We start from the raw sequence: 19,817 nt of genomic DNA on the forward strand, positions 1-19,817 counted from the left end.
TCAGGCGGTAATGAGAGCAGTGGGGAGCCCCAGATGAAGCTTTGCTCGCTCGCTGTTCACCTCCTGTTGTGCCGCCCGGTTCCTAACAGGCCATGGACTGGTGGGTCCACCGGCCAGAGAGTTGGGGACCACTGCTCTAGATGGCCTAAGACTCCAAGACCGCTCCGAGCCTCTCCTCTGGCCAAAGACGGGGAGGACACAATGAGTGTCATGAACACTCGTATCCTGAAGTACCTGGCAATTGGGTCTTGGACTTCGAGTGGGTCCCCCACAGACAGTCCCCACGAAGGAAGGCAGCGCCGCGGAGTGCGCAGCCCCTGTGCCATGCATGCCTCTGCGCCTGCGCAGACTCCCTAACTACATTTCCCAGGTCCCCGCGGGATTCCGGCTCCTCAGGGCGACGGTCCTCTGAGGGCAAAGGCGGAGGAAACCCTGGAGTTCCGGGGCGGCCTCCGCTTTGGGTACAGCGGTACAGGCTGTACAGGCTGCGTTCTGAAAGCTAACCACCGCGCGTCCGTTGTCGGGGCAACCGTCAATCCCGGAAGCCTGTCTCCATGGCAACTGTCTAAGCACTGACGCTAGGCGAGGGACCCTCTTTATTTATTTTATAAAATAAATAAATAAATTTATTTATTTATTTTTGGTTGCATTGGGTCTTCGTTGCTGCGCAGGCTTTCTCTAGTTGCGGCGAGTGGAGGCTACTCTTCCTTGCGGTGCGCGGGCTTCTCATTGCGGTGGCTTCTCTTGTTGCAGAGCTTGGGCTCTAGGCGCGTGGGCTGCAGTAGTTGTGGCACGCGGAGTGAGTAGTTGTGGCTCGCGGGCTCTAGAGCGCAGGCTCAGTAGTTGTTGCGCACGGGCTCCGCGGCATGTGGGATCTTCCCAGACCACGGCTCGAACCCGTGTCCCCTGCATTGGCAGGCAGATTCTTAACCACTGCACCATCAGGGAAGTCCCAAGGGGTCCTCTTTAAAGGCGTTTCTAAGTAGTAGGGATGCTCAACAAAACAGCGTGCTTTGCTCATAAAACTTAATGAAAAACGTGTTACAGCACAAAGAAGGGAGAAAAACTGGGTAGGGTGGGATTGAAAGAGTTGATGTGAGGAAGATTTCTCAGGGGAGGGGTCTTGAATAAGGCTTTGAGGGATGTGTAGGAGAGCGCCAGGAAGAGAAAAAAGAAAAATGCTATCTTTATTTATATATCTGGCCAAAATTTAAAGCTGTATGATATACTATCTTGAGGGAGTGGGGAAACTAACATTCTCTTACCGTGCAAGTGGGGATGGGAATGGCTCAGCCTTGAAATAAATCAGTCAATCAGTCGGTGACTATTTTCTGAGAACCTACCACGTTCCAGGCAGTGCTCTAGGCGCTGGAGATATAGTGGTGACAGACACAAAGGACCTGCCTTCAGGGAGTCAGAGCAGGCAGTAAATAGGGGACCTATAATAGGAAATTACGATAAGTACTATGAAATAAACAGGGAAGGGGCTGAGATAAGAATGAAAAGGTGATCAGGCAATATAATTATTTGAGAAGATAACTGTGAAATAAAAACCATATAAATCTTAAGTGAATTGTAGGGAAATATTAATGTATAGCAGGTGGAGCTTGCCTTACCTGTAGATTTCTTCTTCCTAGTGTTTGTGAGGTTGAGTTGGGGTTTTCTCTTACTTGCCACTGAAGGCATCCTGAAGTACTAGGATAAACAAGATGAATGCCTTGTTTTGGTCCTTTTGGCTACTTGAGCTAGTAAACTGTCTTTCTTGTTTGAACTCTTTTAAGTTTTCTGTTATTTGAAACCTAAAACATCTTTTGTAATATAGCTTATTATTCTCATTTAAAATATGAAGAAACTGGATCAGACAGCAAGGCAATGGCAAAGGCATGATTCAAAATTGGGTTCTCTTAGACTAAGAATTCAATTATTCTACGTCAGTATGTTAGTACAGGAGGGGTGAATCTTCGAGAAGGGAGTGGACCAAGTGTGCTGAGAAAGTTACATATATGGTGGAATATATTAGGATGAGTGATTTAAATATGCTACACTGCTGGCTTTGAGGATGAAGGGGCCACAAGCCAAGGAATGCAGGTGGCCTCTAGGAACTGAAATTTTATACCATAAGCCATAAAAATGCAGAAGGAATAAAAATTTACTTGTTAAAAAATCGTAACAGTACTAGAATAAAATATAGGAGGACTTTCTTCATAATCCTGGGGGGTGAGGCAGGCTTTTCTTAGGGTGAAGCTGGTCCAAGAACTATAAAAGAAAATACAGATAGAGTTGAATACTTACAAAGTTTAAAATTCTGTATAGCAAAATACACCATAAACAAAACTGAAAGAGAAATAATAAACTGGCAGAAAAATTAGTAATGTATATACCAAAGAGTTAGTATATGTAATACATAGACTTGCTCCTATAAATCAATACGAAAAGGCAGCCCAATTAAAAATGGGCAAAATATACAAATAAGCAATTTGAAGAAGGCAAAACATCAATAAAGGCATAAGAAGATCATTAATCTCCCTACCAATAGGACATTTTTACTTATTAGATGAGAAATGTTAAAAATAATAAAAGACTAATACCGAGTATTTGTGAAGGAAGTGGAGGAGAGAAATAGGCACTCATGTACACTTTCAGGAGTTGTGTAAATTGGGTCATCCTTTTTTGGAGGATTATTTAGCAATAACTATCAAAATTTTAAACATGGACATTCTATGATCCCACAAGCTTACTTCTAGGAATTCATCTTATGGAGATAATTTGCACAAGTGTCAAATAATATATGTCCAATGATGGAAAAGAAAATAAAACAACCCAAATGCCCATTAATAGAATTTGGTTAAGTAAGTTCAAGAAACTCTAGCATGAACTATTATGCAGCTGTTAAAAGTGGCAAATGATGATACATATGTATATATATACATATATACATGTGTATATATTTTTGTACAATATGTACTATATATATATTTTGGATTGTCATGGGAAAATATTCATATTACATCAAGTGAAAAAAGTCACTTTTAAAATCACGTCTGTGATTATGCCATATAAGTAATATTTTATGTACATATATATTTCATACCAACAGAAAGGGAGAAACAACAGAAAACAGTCTAGAATCTTTGAAAAGAGTCTGGAATCTTTGGAATGAAGATTTATAGAGAGCCATAGTGTTCTTCATTTTTGTGTTGTTTGAATTATTCACAGTAAACGAGTATTTCGTCAACCATGAAGGAAGTCACAGAAGATAAGAAGAAATACCTGAGCAAAGACTTTTAAACATGGTAACTACCAGTGATGATGTTGGTGAGATGCAGTCCCATCCACTGCCAATCAGATGCAGAAATTTCAGGAAGCCATTAGCTACGTGCATGGGGTCATTAAAATGTTCTCTTTGACCCCACAGACTCCCTGCCAGGATTTTACTTGGGAACTGGCGGGGTGCTCAGCCTAAGACTTCAGCAGAAGGGATGTTTATAAAAGTCAAAAACTGGAAGCAACCAAAATATCCAACAGGGGAAGGGCTACTACTAAACACAAACTATGCAAAGCCCCCAAACATCAGGTTGTTAAAGATTATTTAATGACGTGGGTATTTAATGATATTGGTAAATCATATTTAATGATAGGGGCCTGTGATATAAAGTTAAGTAAACATAGAAGTATGCTAAACTGTATATTAACTATGTCCCAGATTTATTAAAGCGTTATAATACTGTGATTAAGTTTTAAAAATAGCAGAAGTATACCAAAATGTTGTTATCTCTGGGTAGCACTGGACTTTGCGTAAAATCTTCTGGATTTCTTGGATCTTGTAAATTTTTTATAAAAAGCATGTATTAGTTTTTATAATAAGATAATAAACATTATTTTAAGAAGGAAATGTTACATGTGGAATGTGTTCAATCCCAATAGAACTTCAGTGCATAGCTCCTGGAGCTTGACTACTTGAACTTGAGTTCAGGCTCCATGACCTCATAGCTGTGGGGCTTTGTCTACATCATCAGCATGCCTCGGTGTCCTCATCTGTGAAATGGGATAACACAGCCCTGAACACATGTGGCTGTTTGAAGAATGAAAGGAGTTCACACGTACCAAGGACTTAGCACAAAATTGGCACACAGTAAGTTACTGAAATCACTAGCCATTTTATATGTTTGACATGGGAAGACATTATATGATTGATGTTCAGTGCTGGTTATAATGTAACAGAACTGTAGTCCTCACTTCCCAGCTTGCTCCAGGTAGATTAGGTCCAGCCCCTTTAGAAAGCAATTTAACAATATGTTCCAGGAACCAAGAAAATGGTTAGAGTCTTGATTCTGTTATTCCCATACTGGGAATTTGACTTAGAGAAATAATCCCCCCGAAAGGAGAGAGGAAGTTAGCATGGAAATGCTCATTATTACATGATTCATAATTGGGAAAATTGGTGAATAACCTGTGTCAATCAGGGGCTTAGAGCAAAGTCTAAATGGGGGCATGGATTTGTAGATTATTCTATGCCCCCCAATGAAACATCATTAGCCCTAATAATGATGAGGATGGAGTTTACGTGGTGACAAAGGACAATGTCATGGTATAATGAGGGCAAAACAGAGAAACCAAAATTGTTTCTGATTACAATTAAATAAAGTAACACTTATTTTAAAATGATATTCAGAAGGAAAGATGAAAAAAATCACAACAACCTGACTTCTGAGGGTGGCCAAGTTGTAGGTGAGTATATAGCTTTTTGTTTTATGATCCAAACTTTTCAACATTAAAAAATATGGATATGGAATACAGAGTGAAACGAAACCAGAAAGACATACACCCAAAAATGACTAGTGGGTCTCTCTGGGCTGTGGGATTATGGGGAATTGGTATTTTAGTTCATACTTCTCTACACTTTTCAAATTATCCTTTACAATAATCTTATCTTATTCTACTTTAAAAATTTTCCTGTTATAAAAATGTATGTATTATTTTTCTAATAGAAAATACTATGTTTCAAAAATATGAGGAAATAAAAACTTCCTTTTGGGCATGAATAACATCAGAAAATGATGTCTAACAGGGCAATTACTTTGTAAAGCACAATCCCTGGAAGTGGAAAAGACAGAAACAATAGGACATAAAAAATGGCTGGAAATATGTGAAACATGTTCCATGTTTAAGCCAACTGCAGATTTTTCAGTGAAATTTGTAGCTTAAAGTTTTAAAGGAAATTAAAATCGTCTGGCATTTGTCTTTAGTTACATATATTTGTGACTTTTACTCTAACAGATGAATCTTTCCAGCTGTGTTTGTTTTTTCTTGAATTTCCAGGCTCCAATTTAACACACGATGAATAAATTTAAAAAGCTCAGAGAGACCTTATTAAAGATCCCAGATGAAGTTGCATCCTATGTAGACCACCCCATACCTATCACCATCCAGGGACATTGTAGGGTTGAGAAATGGGGGGGAAGCTTAGATTTTAGGGGGGAGCCCTTTAAATGATCAGAAGCTGTCTCCACTGGTGATAAACAGTGCCATCCTCCTTCTAGGAGGCAAAAAAGGAACCAACTCTCTCAATATATAGTGTTACAGCTCCTCTCTGGGAAGAAGCTTCTACTGCTGATGAAGGCTGAACGGAACCCAGCAGCAGAATCACCAGTTTGTTTCATTCTCAGGCTCTCTAGTCAGCATGAGTTCTCTGATGATCACTAAGCTGCATGTTCCAAGCAAAGGCTTTCTCAAAATTACCGCGGATGTAGCCGTCGTGCACAGTGTGAAGTCTCTGATGTTCGGCCAGGTGTGAACCCCAGCTGAAGTCCTCTCCGCATTCTTTACATGCATAGCGCTTCCCACCCATATGAACTTTCTGGTGTTGAATGAGGTGTGAAATCTGGGCATAGGTTTTCCCACAGTTCTTACATTTGTAGGGTCTCTCCCCGGTATGAATCCTCTGATGCTGAATAAGGTGGATACTTTGATTGAAGGCTTTCCCGCATTCCTTACAGGTGTAGGGTTTCTCGCCGGTGTGAATCCTCTGATGTTGAGTTAGGGATGAGTTGTGACTGAATGTTTTCCCACACTCCTTACACTTATAGGGTTTCTCGCCCGTGTGGATCTTCTGATGCTCGATGAGATGGGCGCTCCGGCTGAAGGCTTTCCCACATTCACCGCACTTATAAGGTTTCTCTCCAGTGTGAGTCCTCTGATGTTGGATGAGGTGGGAAATCTGGGTGTAGGCTCTCCCGCAAACTGTACACTCATAGGGCTTCTCCCCAGTGTGAATTCTCTGGTGGCGCATAAGCGAGGAGTTCTGGCTGAAGGTTTTCCCGCATTCTTTACAATTGTAGGGTTTCTCACCGGTGTGGATCGTCTGGTGTTGAGTAAAGGAGGAGGTGTGACTGAAAGCCTTTCCACACTCATTACATATATAGGGTTTCTCCCCCACGTGAACGCTCTGGTGCCTCATGAGGTGGGAGATCTGCGTGTAAGCCTTCCCGCACTCATGACACTCATAGGGCTTCTCACCAGTATGAATTCTCTGATGCTGAGTCAGGGACGAACTGTGGCTGAAGGCTTTGCCACACTCGGGGCACTCGTAAGGTTTCTCTCCAGTGTGGACTCGCTGGTGCTGGGTCAGTGACGAGCTGTGGCTGAAGGTTTTCCCACACTCGTTACACTTGTAGGGTTTCTCACCAGTGTGGATTGTCTGGTGCTGAGTCAGGGAGGAGGTGTGACAGAAAGCCTTGCCACACTCACTGCATTTGTAGGGCTTCTCCCCTGTGTGGATTTTCTGGTGGCGGGTGAGGTGGGACACCTGGGAGTAGAACTTCCCACACTGGTTGCATTTATAGGGTTTCTCCCCGGTATGGCATCGCTGGTGTTTGATGAGGGAGGAGCTCTGGGTGAAGGCTTTCCCACATTCCTTGCATTTGTAGGGTTTCTCTCCAGTGTGGATCCTCTGATGCTCGGTGAGCGATGAGCTCTGGGTAAAGGTCTTGCCGCATTCGTTGCAGGTATAGGGCTTCTCTCCTGTGTGGATGATGTAGTGCTGGATGAAATATGAACTGTTGCTGAATGCTTTCCCGCACTCGTTACACTTGTAGGGCTTCTCTCCAGTGTGAATTCTCTGGTGTAGGACATAGTCCGAATGGTAGATGAAGGCTTTCCCACATTCCGTGCAGTTAAATGGTTTCCTTTGGTGTTTCAGGCTCTTTCTTGACCTGGTCCACTTCTGAGGATCCTCTCCCCCAGGCACTCTTTGCTTCCCAACGAAAGCTGAGGTCCGCCTGAAGTGTCTCAGCTCGCCATGGGTGTTTTCCTCGGGAGTAGCAAACAACCACCTCAAACGCCTCTCCTGCTTTCCCTGGTCTTCCAGTTGACGGCCGCATGTCCAGGAGTCCCCCAGCTTGGTGTCTCCAAGCACTGCCCTTAAAATGCCCTCCATTTTTCCCATTGGGGAAGCCACCTCTTCGGAAATACTCTTTTTTGGAAGTGTCTCCTGAGTAGTTTCAGAGCTTGTCTCCAAGTCTGAAAGAAATGGAAAATATGAACTTCATCTGTCCCAGGACAAAAGAAGCTGGTTATTTAGATCTGGCATTGTAATCTTTTTTTTTTTTTTTTTTTTTGGCTGTGCGGCTTGTGGGATCTTAGTTCCCCAACCAGGGATTGAACCCGTGTCCCCTGCAGTAGAAGCGCAGGGTCCTAACCACTGGACCGCCAGGGAATTCCCTGACATTTTAATGTTAAAAAGAAAGATTTCAAAGTTTATATTGCTAGTTCTAAAGGCATGAGGTAGATAGATTCATGTTGTGACACGGAAGAATGGTCTCAGTATATTCTAAACATGCAAATAAATGAGTTGCAAAGCAGTTTATATGCACAGTGGTTTCTTAGCCATATGTGTAATACATTTTCACAAATCGATAAAAAAAGAGAAACAATCTAATGTAATAGTGAAGCAGGAATGTGAATAGACATTTTGCAGAAGAAAAACAAGTGGCTGATAAATATGTGAAAAAGATGCTCAACATCAGTAATAGTCTAAAAAGTCAAATTTCTCAGATGCCATTTGACACTTTTTACATTGGAAAATATTAAAAATATCCAATGTTGGCAAACGAGCATGGTAGAAGCATTCTCACACTATGTTGGTGGACATGTGCAGGGAAAGAGTTAACACAGAAAGGTCCACTTTACTCAGTTTTTGTTTATCTCTGTAACCATGGCAATGACCCTTAGCTAAGCTCTGAGAATTGAACTCCTGGTATTTTACATAATTACTGGTTAATGATCTTTTTCAGTGTGCTCAAGACCATGGGTCAAAATGTACTAGGCTGTCAGCATTGTTTACTGTATAATTTGCTGGGATTTAAAAAAAATAATCAATATTTTCTTGGCCACATGGCATGTGTGATCTTAGCTCCCCGAGCAGGGATTGAACCCGTGCCCCTTGCATTGGAAGCGCGGAGTCTTAACCAGTGGACTGCCCGAGAAGTCCCAGCATTGTTTACTGTAATTGGAAGATTCATGATGCCCATCTGGTGCCTGATTTGGGTTCTTCACCACGGCTGGTCATGTAGCAGGTATGTGCTAATGATATTGAGCATCTTTTCATATGCTTATTGATCATTTGTGTGTCTTTGAAGAAACAGCTATTGAGATCTTTGGCCCAGTTTTAACTGGATTATTTGTCTTTTTATTATTGAGTTGTAAGAAGGATCAGTCCCTTATCAGACATATAATTTACAAAATTTTTCTTGCTTTCTGTGGGTTGCCTTTTCATTTTCTTTATATTGTCTTTTGAAGCACAAAAGTTTTAAATTTTGATGATGCCCAATTTATTTTTTCTTTTCTTGTTTGTTCCTTTGATGTCATATCTAAGAAACCATTGCCTAATCCAATGACAACAGGATTATTTTCAAAATCCCGCAGAGCATTTAGTTGTTATGTCTCTGTTTGGAGTGATCCCACAACCATCCACTAGTTTGGTGATTTTTCTGGAAGGATTTACATGACTCAACAACAAGTTGTACGCACAGCTAAAATTTCTTACAGCAAAGTATATAACAAATATGTGTGTAGGTGAAGGTTAGAGAGATCATGTGCGGGCTTCCATGTCAGCCTCTCTCTGCAAGGGTCACTTGGATGTGCTTTTCTCTACTGATGTGAACTTCGGAGACACATGGGAGAGGTCTTCACCCAGGGAAATCCACTTGAGTCTTAGAGTCCAGAGTTCTCTAATTCAGTCCCCAAAAGAAATTCAGTGAAGTGGGTACTATCAGTGTCCCCAGTCAATGTCCCCACTTTACAGATAAGCACCAAAAGCTTAAGTCACTTACCCACAGTCACATGGCCTGACAGTGGCAGAGCTGGGATTTGAACTCAGAGAGTCTGGCTCCAGAGCCCACACTCTTAACTGCCACATGAACAAGTGCAGTAATAGCAGCTCAAGCAAGGAGCCGTGAAAGCACCGAGAAGGGGCAGGTCACTCAGCCTGGAAGTCAGGGAAGGCCTCCTGGAAGAGGTGACCTGTAGCCTTGAGGATCGTGAAGGTGTCTGCCAGGCAGACAAAGCAGGGAAGGGTGTTCCAGGCAGAGTGAACAGCATGTGCACAAGCCCAAAGGTGGGAACACACATTCAAGTTCAGGGAGGAACAGGCACTTCAGGGAGTGAGGTCAGGGCGTGGGGTACAAACACGGGTAGATGGTGATGAGAGATGAGGCCAGAGACAGAGTAGGCTGGATCACGCAGGGCCTTGAGTGCCAGGTGTGCAGCTAGGACTTTGTCTCAGGGGCACTGGGGAGACACAGGAGGGCTATGAGCAGGGGAGGGACGGGATCTGGGGCTGTGTGTGAGATGAACCAGAAGACTGGAGGCTGGGAGGCCAGGGAGGAGGCTGGGGTGAGGGTCCAGGTGAGGGTCGCTGAGGGCTGAGCCAGGGCTGTTGGCGGGGCGGGGTGCGGGGGGACGGGCAAAGAGAGGGGGCAGGAGGGACAAGATTGGGCCTGATGGGCTATGGTGAGTGAGGGGGTAGGAAGGGGTAAGTACTGGCCCCACAACAGGATGGACAAGTGACGGAAAAAAGGATGCTTCAGTTCCCTCCTCTGATGACGTCACGGGCCAGTAGGGGCAGAAATCTGGCCTCTTCCTGTCCCCCAACACGTCAGGCCAGATCCCACTTCTGCGTCTCTTACACAAGTGATTTCCAATAAATAATCATAACGATAACAATTGTAGCCTCTTCTTTTTTTTTGGCCACGTTGCGCGGCTTGTGGGATCTTAGTTACCCGACCAGGGATTGAACCTGGGCCCACAGCAGTGAAAGCCCAGAGTCTGCCAGGGAACTCCCCATTGTAGCCTATTCTGAGCAGGGGGTTCTGGGTGCCCTCTGTATGTATTAACTCACTTATTCTTCCCAACCCCAGGTGCTATTATTGACCCCATTTTGCAAATGAGGAAATTGAGGCACAAAGGAGCTAAATGACTTGCCTGAAGGTCACACAGCCAGGAAGCGGTGGAGATGGGATTTGAACCCAGCACCCACAGTGATGGCCTGTATGGTACACTCCCTCACTCTCGAACGACCGTCACTGATCATGACAGATGGAGGGTAGGAAGACAGCTTGCACCTGCTGGACATCCTCACCCACCTGAATAGGTAACTCGCCGGGCTTCTCTCCTCTCCATCCTGGGCTCTTCCCCTCGCTCCAGACGGGAGATCACGTCGGGTTTGGACCCAGGAAGCCCTGCCCCTGAAAAAGATGCGAGACTTGGCCATGGGTGCTGCAGTCACAGGGAGGCCTCAGGGCTGGGCCCCAAGCCCTGGGTCTGCAGGAGAGATGCATACATTGGACACCTAATGATTAGAAGATCTGCAAGACTCGTTTATTGAGTGCCTACTACATTCTAGAGAGAACCTGAGCCCTGACATCACTGTTTAAGGCTCCAGCTCTGTGTTCAAGTTGAGTGAAAAATACACATAGCATTTCAAAGACTTGATATGGAGAAAAAAGGAAACAATCTCACTAATAATTCATAGATTGATTATGATGTCAACATGTGCCTAAATGATCATATTTTGGCTAGGCTGGGTGCAACAAAACAGATTACTAAAATTCATCTCATCTGTTTCTTTTGACTTTTTCAGGCCTGCTGTCTTTGAGATCACTAATTCCTCTCTTCCTGCAGTGAGGGAATATTACGTCCCCAGGAACCTCAGCACGTGGCCTGATTTGGAAAGAGGGGCTTTGCAGATGTAAATGGTTAAGATGAGGTCCTACTGGATTCGGGTAGGCCCTAAATCCAATGACTGGTGTCCTTATAAGAAGAGGAGAGACACACAGACACATTTGGAGGGCAAAAGGCCAGGTGAAGATGGAGGCAAAGATTGGGGTGATGCGGGTACAGGGCAAAGAACGCCAAGGATGCCGCGAGTCTTCAGACGCTGGAGAAAGCCAGGAAGGACTCTCCCCAGGAGTCTTCAGAAGGAGCCCGGCCCTGCCTGCACCTTGATTTTGCGCTCCTGGCCTCCTGAACTGTGAGAGAATACATTTCTGCTGTTGTGAGCCCCCAGGTTTGTGATAATTTGGTACAGCCGCCCTAGGAAACAAACATACTCCCTAATGATCATTCCTGTGAGCAAACATGCTGAAAAATCGCTCCCACCTTAAATGGAGAAGTGGGAGGAGGAAGAGAATGGAAGGGGATAACATTGAGGAGGTTGGCAGGGGCCAGGTCATATAAGGGTATGAAGGAGTGGGTACAGGCCACGCCCAGGACTGGCCTGGTGACTGGATGGGCGGAAACTGTCCCTGAGATGCGGGAACCGGAGGAGGAGTGGTCCAGGGGGATATGGTGAGCTCAGTGGGGACAGGGAACATGGGGGCCGGGATCTCCCCAGGGAGGCATTCTGCAGGCCACCAGCTGCACAGATCGAAGCTCAGGGGACAGACTGAAGGGACCTCATCTGCATGTGCAGATTGTGCAGAAAAGGGTTTAACACAGCAGGCTGACTGCTCTCCTTGGCAAGGCCTGCTTGCAAGGTTGCCCTTGCTGGCATCTGGGAACCCGGGTTTCAGGAGGGTTCCAGAACTCTCTAACTGATAAGAGGGGCTCCCTGTGCCTGAAATGTTTGTTCAAAACAATGTAGTTTCTCTCCTGGGCATATATCCAGAGAAAACTCTAATTCAAAAAGATACACGCATACCCTACTATGTATAAAATAGATAACGAATGAGAACCTATTGTTTAGCACAGGGAACTCTACCCAGTGCTCTGTGGTGACCTAAATGGGAAGGAAATCTAAAAAAGAGTAGATATATGTATACGTATAACTGATTCACTTTGCTGTACAGCAGAAACTAACACAACATTGTAAAGCAATTACACTCCAATAAAAATTAAAAAAAAAAGATGCACCCGTATGTGCATAGCAGCACTATTCACAATAGCCAAGACAGGGAAGCAACCTAAGTGTCCATCAATAGATGAATGGATAAAGAAGATGTGGTATATATATACAATGGAATACTACTCGGCCATAAAAAAGAATGAAATAATGCCATCTGCAGCAACATGGATGGACCTAGAGTTTTTCATACTAAGCGAAGTAAGTCAGAAAGAGAAAGACAAATACCATATGATATCACTTATATGTGGAATCTAAAATATGACACAAATCAACATATCTATGAAACAGAAACAGACTCACAGACATAGAGAACAGACTTGTGGTTGCCAAGGGGGAGGGGTGGGGGAGGGAAGGATTGGGAGTTTGGGATTAGCAGAAGCAAACTATTATATATAGGATGGATAAACAAGGTCCTACTGTATAGCACAGGGAAATATATTCAATAATATATTTATATCCTGTGATAAATCATAATGGAAAAGAACATGAAAAAGAATATATATGTATGTATACCTGAGTTACTTTGCTGTACAGAAGAAATTAACACAACATTGTAAATCAACTATACTTCAATAAAATTTTTAAAAAAAAGAAGAGGGCAGGGGCACAGGCTGAAGATTTTGTGGGACAGGCAGAGGACTTGGGGCCCTCAGGGGTGCTGGGACTCTGGGAGAAGCCAGAGGAGAGGCAGAGAGATGGACAGGGGCCGTCCAGGAGGGTCCGGTGAGAGGAGCAGAGAGGACCCTCGTGAATGCCCACAGTTAAGCAGTGAGTGGGCATGGAGAAGATGAGGGCTGAAGGGGGCATCCTGCCTCTTCCTGGGAGGGCAGGGGGCAGGGCCTCACCCAGCGAGAGAAGGTTCTGGTAGTTCTCCAGCATCACATCCCGATACAGCTCTCTCTGGCCAGGCCCCAGCTGGCCCCACTCCTCCAGGGTGAAGTCCACAGCCACGTCTTTGAAGGTCACCAATTCCTGCAAGGGCCAATTTTATATCATGGACAGGCACGTCTTTCCAGAACTCTGGGGTGGGACAGGTCATGGGTCAAGAGGCTACCACTTGTTCCCTGCGCTGGAACGTTCTGACTTGGCAGATTTGGGACGACTGAATTAAACCGGCCCATGGGAATGTAAAAAGTCTAGGGAGGGCAGCCGTTAGCCCACAGGCACCTTGGTAGAAAGTAGAACAAGGCCCCCCCGCATCCACATGACTCTTTACTGCCATCTGTCGGAAAATTGTTATAATACACCAATTATTTCTAGCATGTGACAGTTGACTGCCATCTGCGTGTAAATTGCTATAATCAATATACCGATGTAGGAGGTGGAAGATGCAAATCATGCCACTGAGATGAGGCACCCTTGTGCAGTACGTAACCTACACACCTGTACATGAAGCCCTGAGAAACACTTTTAAAAAACTACCAGACTTCCCTGGTGGTCCAGTGGTTAAGACTCCACTTTTCCAGTGCAGGGGGGCACAGGTTCAATCCCTAGCTGGGGAAGTTCTGCATGCTGCGCGGCGCGGCCAAAAAAAAAACAAACTACCAAGTCGTTGTGTGTCGGAGCTATTCCTAAGTCGCACTCCCTCGCAGACTCCAACTCTAATCCCAACCCCCACTCCTGACTCCAAGAATACGGCTCAGGATGAAGCAAAACCATCCACTGCCCACTTCACCTGGTAACCAAAAGGCTGCTGAGCGTTAGATGATTGATTTTTAGACCGTGTCATAATGTCCCATCTCAGAGCATCCTGCCCCCAGACCCCGCACCTCCCAGTCCCAGAGAAACTCCCATCACCGCATCTCTCCCAGTATTGGGAGGGGCAGAAGATCTTGAGGGCACAGGCAGAGATGGGGAAAGCCGTCTGGGGTCCACAAAGTCATCTTGGGGAAGAGGGAGCCCAGACTCACCTGGCCCTTGCCCGTCAGGGTCCTGATGGCCATTGCTGGGTCCCAGGCATGCACCTCCAGAAGAAAGGACCAGGCCTAAGTCCGCAAAGCTACAGGAGGAAGACGGAGCAGAGAGGGGGTCAGTTCTGGCCTAGACAGACAGACACTTTGCCAAAGATGCCTCATAACAGAGGGGACCCTGGTCTCCTGAGAGCCAAAGCAAAGGCTCAGGGCAGGGTGCCTGAGGCCCCCCTTCTTTTTTTTAAAAAATAAATTTATTTTATTTATTTTTGGCTGCATTGGGTCTTTGTTGCTGTGCGCGGGCTTTTCTCTAGTTGGGGCGAGCGGGGCTACTCCTCGTTGCAGTGAGCGGGCTTCTCATTGCGGTGGCTTCTCTTGTTGCGGAGCACGGGCTCTAGGTGCGTGGGCTTCGGTAGTTGAGGCACACAGGCTCAGTAGTTGTGGCTCGCGGGCTCCAGAGTGCAGGCTCAGCAGGTGTGGCGCACGGGCTTAGTTGCTCCGCAGCACGTGGGATCTTCCCGGACCAGGGCTCGAACCCACGTCCCCTGCATTGGCAGGGGGATTCTTAACCACTGCGCCACCAGGGAAGTCCTGAGGCCCCCATTCTGTAGCGATCACCACTAGCAATCAAGGGGTTCAGCTCACTGCACCCAAACAGCAGCTCTCAGAGAAGTAACTACAGTTATCCCCAGATGAGGAAATCCAAGCACAGGAGGCCATGGCCATTGCTCAAGGTCATAGAGACATCAAGTGTCAGAGTGAGATTCAAACCCAGAAGTCTGCCTCCAGAGCCAACCCCTTTTTTTCCTTATAATTTTTATTTATTTTTAATAATTTTAATTTTATTGGAGTAGAATTGAGTTGCAATGTTGTGTCAGTTTCAGGTGTACAGCAAAGTGAATCAGTTACACATATACATATATTCATTCTTTTTTAGATTCTTTTCTCTTATAGGTCATTACAGAATATTGAGTAGAGTTCCCTGTACTATACAGTAGGTCCTTCTTGGTTATCTATCTTATATACAGTAGTGTCTTATAATTTTTAAATTGTGGTAAAACACAAAAAATATACCATTTTAACCATTTGAATATATACAATTCAGTGGCATTTAATACAGTCACAACGGTGTGCAACCATCACTGCTATCTAGTTGCAGGACATTTTCATCATCGCCCTAAAAGGAAACCTTGTACTTAATCAGTCACCCCTTAATTTCCCTTCCCCCATGCCAGCCCCCCCTCATAACCACTAACCTTTCTGTCTCAATGGATTTGCCTATTCTGGACATTTCATATCAATGGAACCATACCATATGTGACATTTTGTGTCTGGCTTCTTTCATTCAGCACAACGTGTTCAAGGATCATCCGTGCTACAGCATGTAATCAGTGTCTCATTCCTTTTTATGGCTGAATAATATTCCATTGTGTGGATGGACCACATTTTGCAGAGCTCCTTCTATCTGTCCTAAAATCCAAGCAGTATCCAAGGATCCTGGACTCCTGCTTAAGATGTCATTTAAAGAAGGATTCCAGCTGTTGAGATGAAGTTGAAGAATCCTTTACAAAGAGAAGTTGGTGCTCAGACTGTGGTCACCCCCATTCATTCGTCAAACATGCTCTGTGCCCCATGTGAGTAACAGGCTCCATTTGGGGTTCTGAGGGCAGAGAGATGAGTGAGATGTGATCCTGCCCTCGAGGGACTTCCTGCCTGTGAGGGAGACAGGCCTGGACATAGACCAGGTGGTGGGCTGAATAATAGTCCCAAAAGATATCCCTGGGATGAACTTTTTTAAAAAATTAATTAATTAATTAATTTTAAAATTTTTGGCTGCTGTTGGGTCTTCTTTGCTGCGCGCAGGCTTCCTCTAGTTGCGGTGAGCGGGGGCTACTCTTTGTTGCATGCGTGGGCTTCTCATTGTGGTGGCTTCTCTTGTTGTGGAGTACGGGCTCTAAGCGCGCGGGCTCAGTACTTGTGACTCACAGGCTCTAGAGCACAGGCTCAGTAGTTGTGGCGCTGGGGCTTAGTTGCTCCGTGGCATGTGGGATCTTCCCGGACCAGGGCTCGAACCCGTGTCCCATGCATTAGTGGGCGGATTCTTTTTTGTTTTTTAATTAATTAATTTGTTTGTTTTTATTTTTGGCTGCGTTGGGTCTTTGCCGCTGCGCGCAGGCCCTCTCCAGCCGCGGCGAGCGGGGGCCACTCCTCGCCGTGGTGCGGGGGCTCCTCACTGTCGTGCCTTCTCCTGCCGCGGAGCACGGGCTGTAGGCACACAGCCTTCGTAGTTGTGGCGCGTGGACTCAGCAGTTGTGGCTCGCGGGCTCTAGAGAGCAGGCTCAGTAGTTGTGGCACATGGGCCCAGCCGCTCCGCGGCATGTGGGATCCTCCCGGGCCAGGGCTCAAACCCGTGTCCCCCGCATTGGCAGGCAGACCCCCCAACCACTGCACCACCAGGGAAGCCCCGGGCGGATTCTTAACCACTGCGCCACTAGGGAAGCCCTGGGATGAACTTTTGATGTGATTAAGTTAAGCATCTTTTTTTTCCTTTTTTGGGGGGGTGGTGAATTCCTGAATGCAGCCAGCCTCTCCTGACTTAGAGCAGAGCGGGCTGTGTGCAGACCACAACCACTTGTAACATTTGTAACAGAGCCAGGCTGTGAGCTCAGAGCCCCAGCAAGTTCTTAGAAAAACCAAGTTAAATATGTGAGCTTTCCACAGGCTGCCTGGAGGGACTGATGTCTGTGGGCTCTGGAAAGCCCCATACACTGCAAGGTAGATAAAAAACACTAGGTTTGAGTCTTTGGGCAGGACTGTAATCCCAGCCTGGAACACTGCCTCTCAAGTTAAGCGTCCTGAGACGGGAAGGTGATCCTGCATTGTCTGGGTGGACCCCAAATGCAATGACAAGTGTCCTTAGAAGAGGGAGGCAGAGGGAGATCTGACACGGAGGAGAAGCCCATGTGACAGAAGTAAAGAGGAGCAGAGTCAGAGAGACAAGGCACTACGCCTCTGGCTTTGAAGCTGAAGGAAGGGGCCACGAGCCAAGGGAGGCAAGCAGCCTCTAGAAGCTGGAAAAGGCCAGGAAATGGATTCTCCCCTAGAGCCTCTGAAGGAAGCATGGCTCTGATGACACCTTGACTGCTGCCCAGTGAAAACCAGTTCAGACTTCTGGCCTCCAGAACTGTAAGAGAATACTACATCTGTGTTGTTTGAAGCCACTAAGTTTCTGGTAATTTGTTACAGCAGAAATGGGAAACTAACACGGTCCAGAAATAAAGACTCAGAGCCTCACGTGCTTCCAGGCAAACAGCTGCACATACACCCAGCTACACAGGAACGCACCCACCTGAGGGCTGAAACCAGTGGGTGAAATTTTGATGAGGAACAGAGGCTTAACCACCTCCTCATGAGTCACTTACTACGGTAGCGCCCCCTTATCCGCCGCTCCGCTTTCCACGGTTTCAGTTACCCGAGGTCAACTGTGGTCCAAAATCACTGAATGGAAAGTTCCAGAAAGAAACAATTCGCAAGTTTTAAATCACACACCATTCTGAGTATCGTGACAAAATCTTGCGCCGTCCCGCTCTATCCCACCTGGGGCATGAATCATCACTTTGTCCAGCGTATCCTGCCCAATAGTCACTTAGTAGTTGTCTCGATGGACTGTCGCGGTATCACAGTGCTTGCGTTCAAGTAACCCTTATTTTTTAAAAAAAATTTTATTTATTTATTTATTTATGGCTGTGTTGGGTCTTCGTTTCTGTGCTAAGGCTTTCTCTAGTTGTGGCAAGCGGGGGCCACTCTTCATCGCGGTGTGCGGGCCTCTCACTATTGCGGCCTCTCTTGTTGCGGAGCACAGGCTCCAGATGCGCAGGCTCAGTAATTGTGGCTCACGGGCCTAGTTGCTCCGCGGCATGTGGGATCTTCCCAGACCAGGGCTCGAACCCGTGTCCCCTGCATTGGCAGGCAGATTCTCAACCACTGCGCCACCAGGGAAGCCCTTCAAGTAACCCTTATTTTACTTAGTAATGGCCCCAAAGTGCAAGAGTAGTGATGCTGGTAATTCGAATATGCCAAAGAGAAGCTGTAAAGTGCTTCCTTTAAGTGAAAAGGTGAAAGTCCTCAATAAAGAAAGAAAAAAATATCAGACTTCCCTGGTGGCGCAGTGGTCAAGAATCCGCCTGCCAGGACTTCCCTGGCAAAAATAAATAAAATTAAAAAAACAAAAGAAAAAAAATCATATGCTGAGGTTGCTAAGATCTACGGTAAGAATGCATCTTCTATCTGTGAAATTGTGACGAAAGAAAAAGAAATTCAGGACTTTGCTGGCGGTCCAGTGGTTAGGATTCAGCGCTTTCACTGCCATGGCCCCGGGTCCAATCCCAGGTCGGGGAAGATCCCACAAGCCGCGTGGCCAAAAAAACAAAAAAACGAAAAACCCCCAACAAACTGCAAAAGTTACAGCCACAGCGCATAAGCATAAGTGCTTTACAGAAGAGGCATTAAATTTGTACAATGAGATATTTTGAGAGAGTCCACATTCACATAACTTTTATTACTGTATAGTCTTAAAATTGTTCTATTTTATTATTAGTTATTATTGTTAATCTCTTACTGTGTCTAATTTGTAAATGAAATTTTATCATAGGAATGAATGTTTAGAAGAAAACAGTGTGAAAATTAATAAAGGCGAACCTCATTTAAAGTGGAGTTGGGGGACTTCCCTGGCAGTCCAGTGGTTAAGACTCCATGCTTCCAATGCAGGGGGCGCGGGTTCGATCCCTGTTCAGGGAAGTAAGATCCCATATGCCACGTGGGGCAGCCAAAAATTAAATTAAATTAAATTAGATTAGATTATTTAAAAAGTGGAGTTGGGAGGCCAGGAGGGGGAGTTCTCAAGCAGCACCACTCCACATCCATCACAGGCCCTAATGGAAGTAGCTTCAGCAGGAAAGAACCATCTATTATAGGCCCCAACCAGAAAAGATGTACATTGCATCCCCTACAAGAAATCAACTACCGCAGCAACTAGGCCAATGAGAAACCATCACCACTCTGAATTCTCACTTTTCTCCAATGGACTTTCATTCAAAAGAACTCCTCTCAATTTCCTGGGTTTTTTTTTCTCTATAAGATAAAGTTCCTCTCTTGTTTGTTGGACTTCCTATGGCTTTTGCTATAGCCTGCTTGTCCTGAATTGCAATTCTTTGCTGTTCCTGAATAAGCCCATTTTGCTGGTAAAATAACCCGCTGCTTTATTCTTTAGGTTAACAACAGTATATAGAGGGTTCAGTACTATCCAAGATTTCAGCCATCCACTGGGGGTCTTGGAATGTACCCTCCGAGGATAAATCTAATCACAAGGGAACAACCAACACATCCAAACTGAGGGACATTCTAGAAGTACATGGTCTGCAATCTTCAGAATTGCTAAGATCATGAAGTTCAAAGAAAGACTGAACAACTGTTCCAGGTTAACGGAGACTAAAGTGACGACAACGAAT

At 45.4% G+C, this 19,817-nt stretch overlaps 1 protein-coding gene across 1 annotated transcript in view; it reads right to left on the bottom strand.

Annotated features, from left to right (window-relative positions):
* Positions 1 to 2,123: 2,123 nt before the first annotated feature.
* The window catches only part of LOC133078639 (zinc finger protein 135-like), a 45,875-nt gene continuing 28,181 nt past the window's right edge, over positions 2,124 to 19,817 (bottom strand). The window contains 5 exon segments of the mRNA XM_061173756.1: positions 2,124 to 2,256; positions 5,740 to 7,518; positions 10,641 to 10,742; positions 13,246 to 13,372; positions 14,311 to 14,399. Coding sequence (XP_061029739.1) covers positions 2,234 to 2,256; positions 5,740 to 7,518; positions 10,641 to 10,742; positions 13,246 to 13,372; positions 14,311 to 14,399 — 2,120 coding nt within the window. The 3' untranslated portion in view covers positions 2,124 to 2,233.

The sequence above is a fragment of the Eubalaena glacialis genome, chromosome 18, assembly GCF_028564815.1.
Source record: "Eubalaena glacialis isolate mEubGla1 chromosome 18, mEubGla1.1.hap2.+ XY, whole genome shotgun sequence".
Taxonomy (NCBI): domain Eukaryota; kingdom Metazoa; phylum Chordata; class Mammalia; order Artiodactyla; family Balaenidae; genus Eubalaena; species Eubalaena glacialis.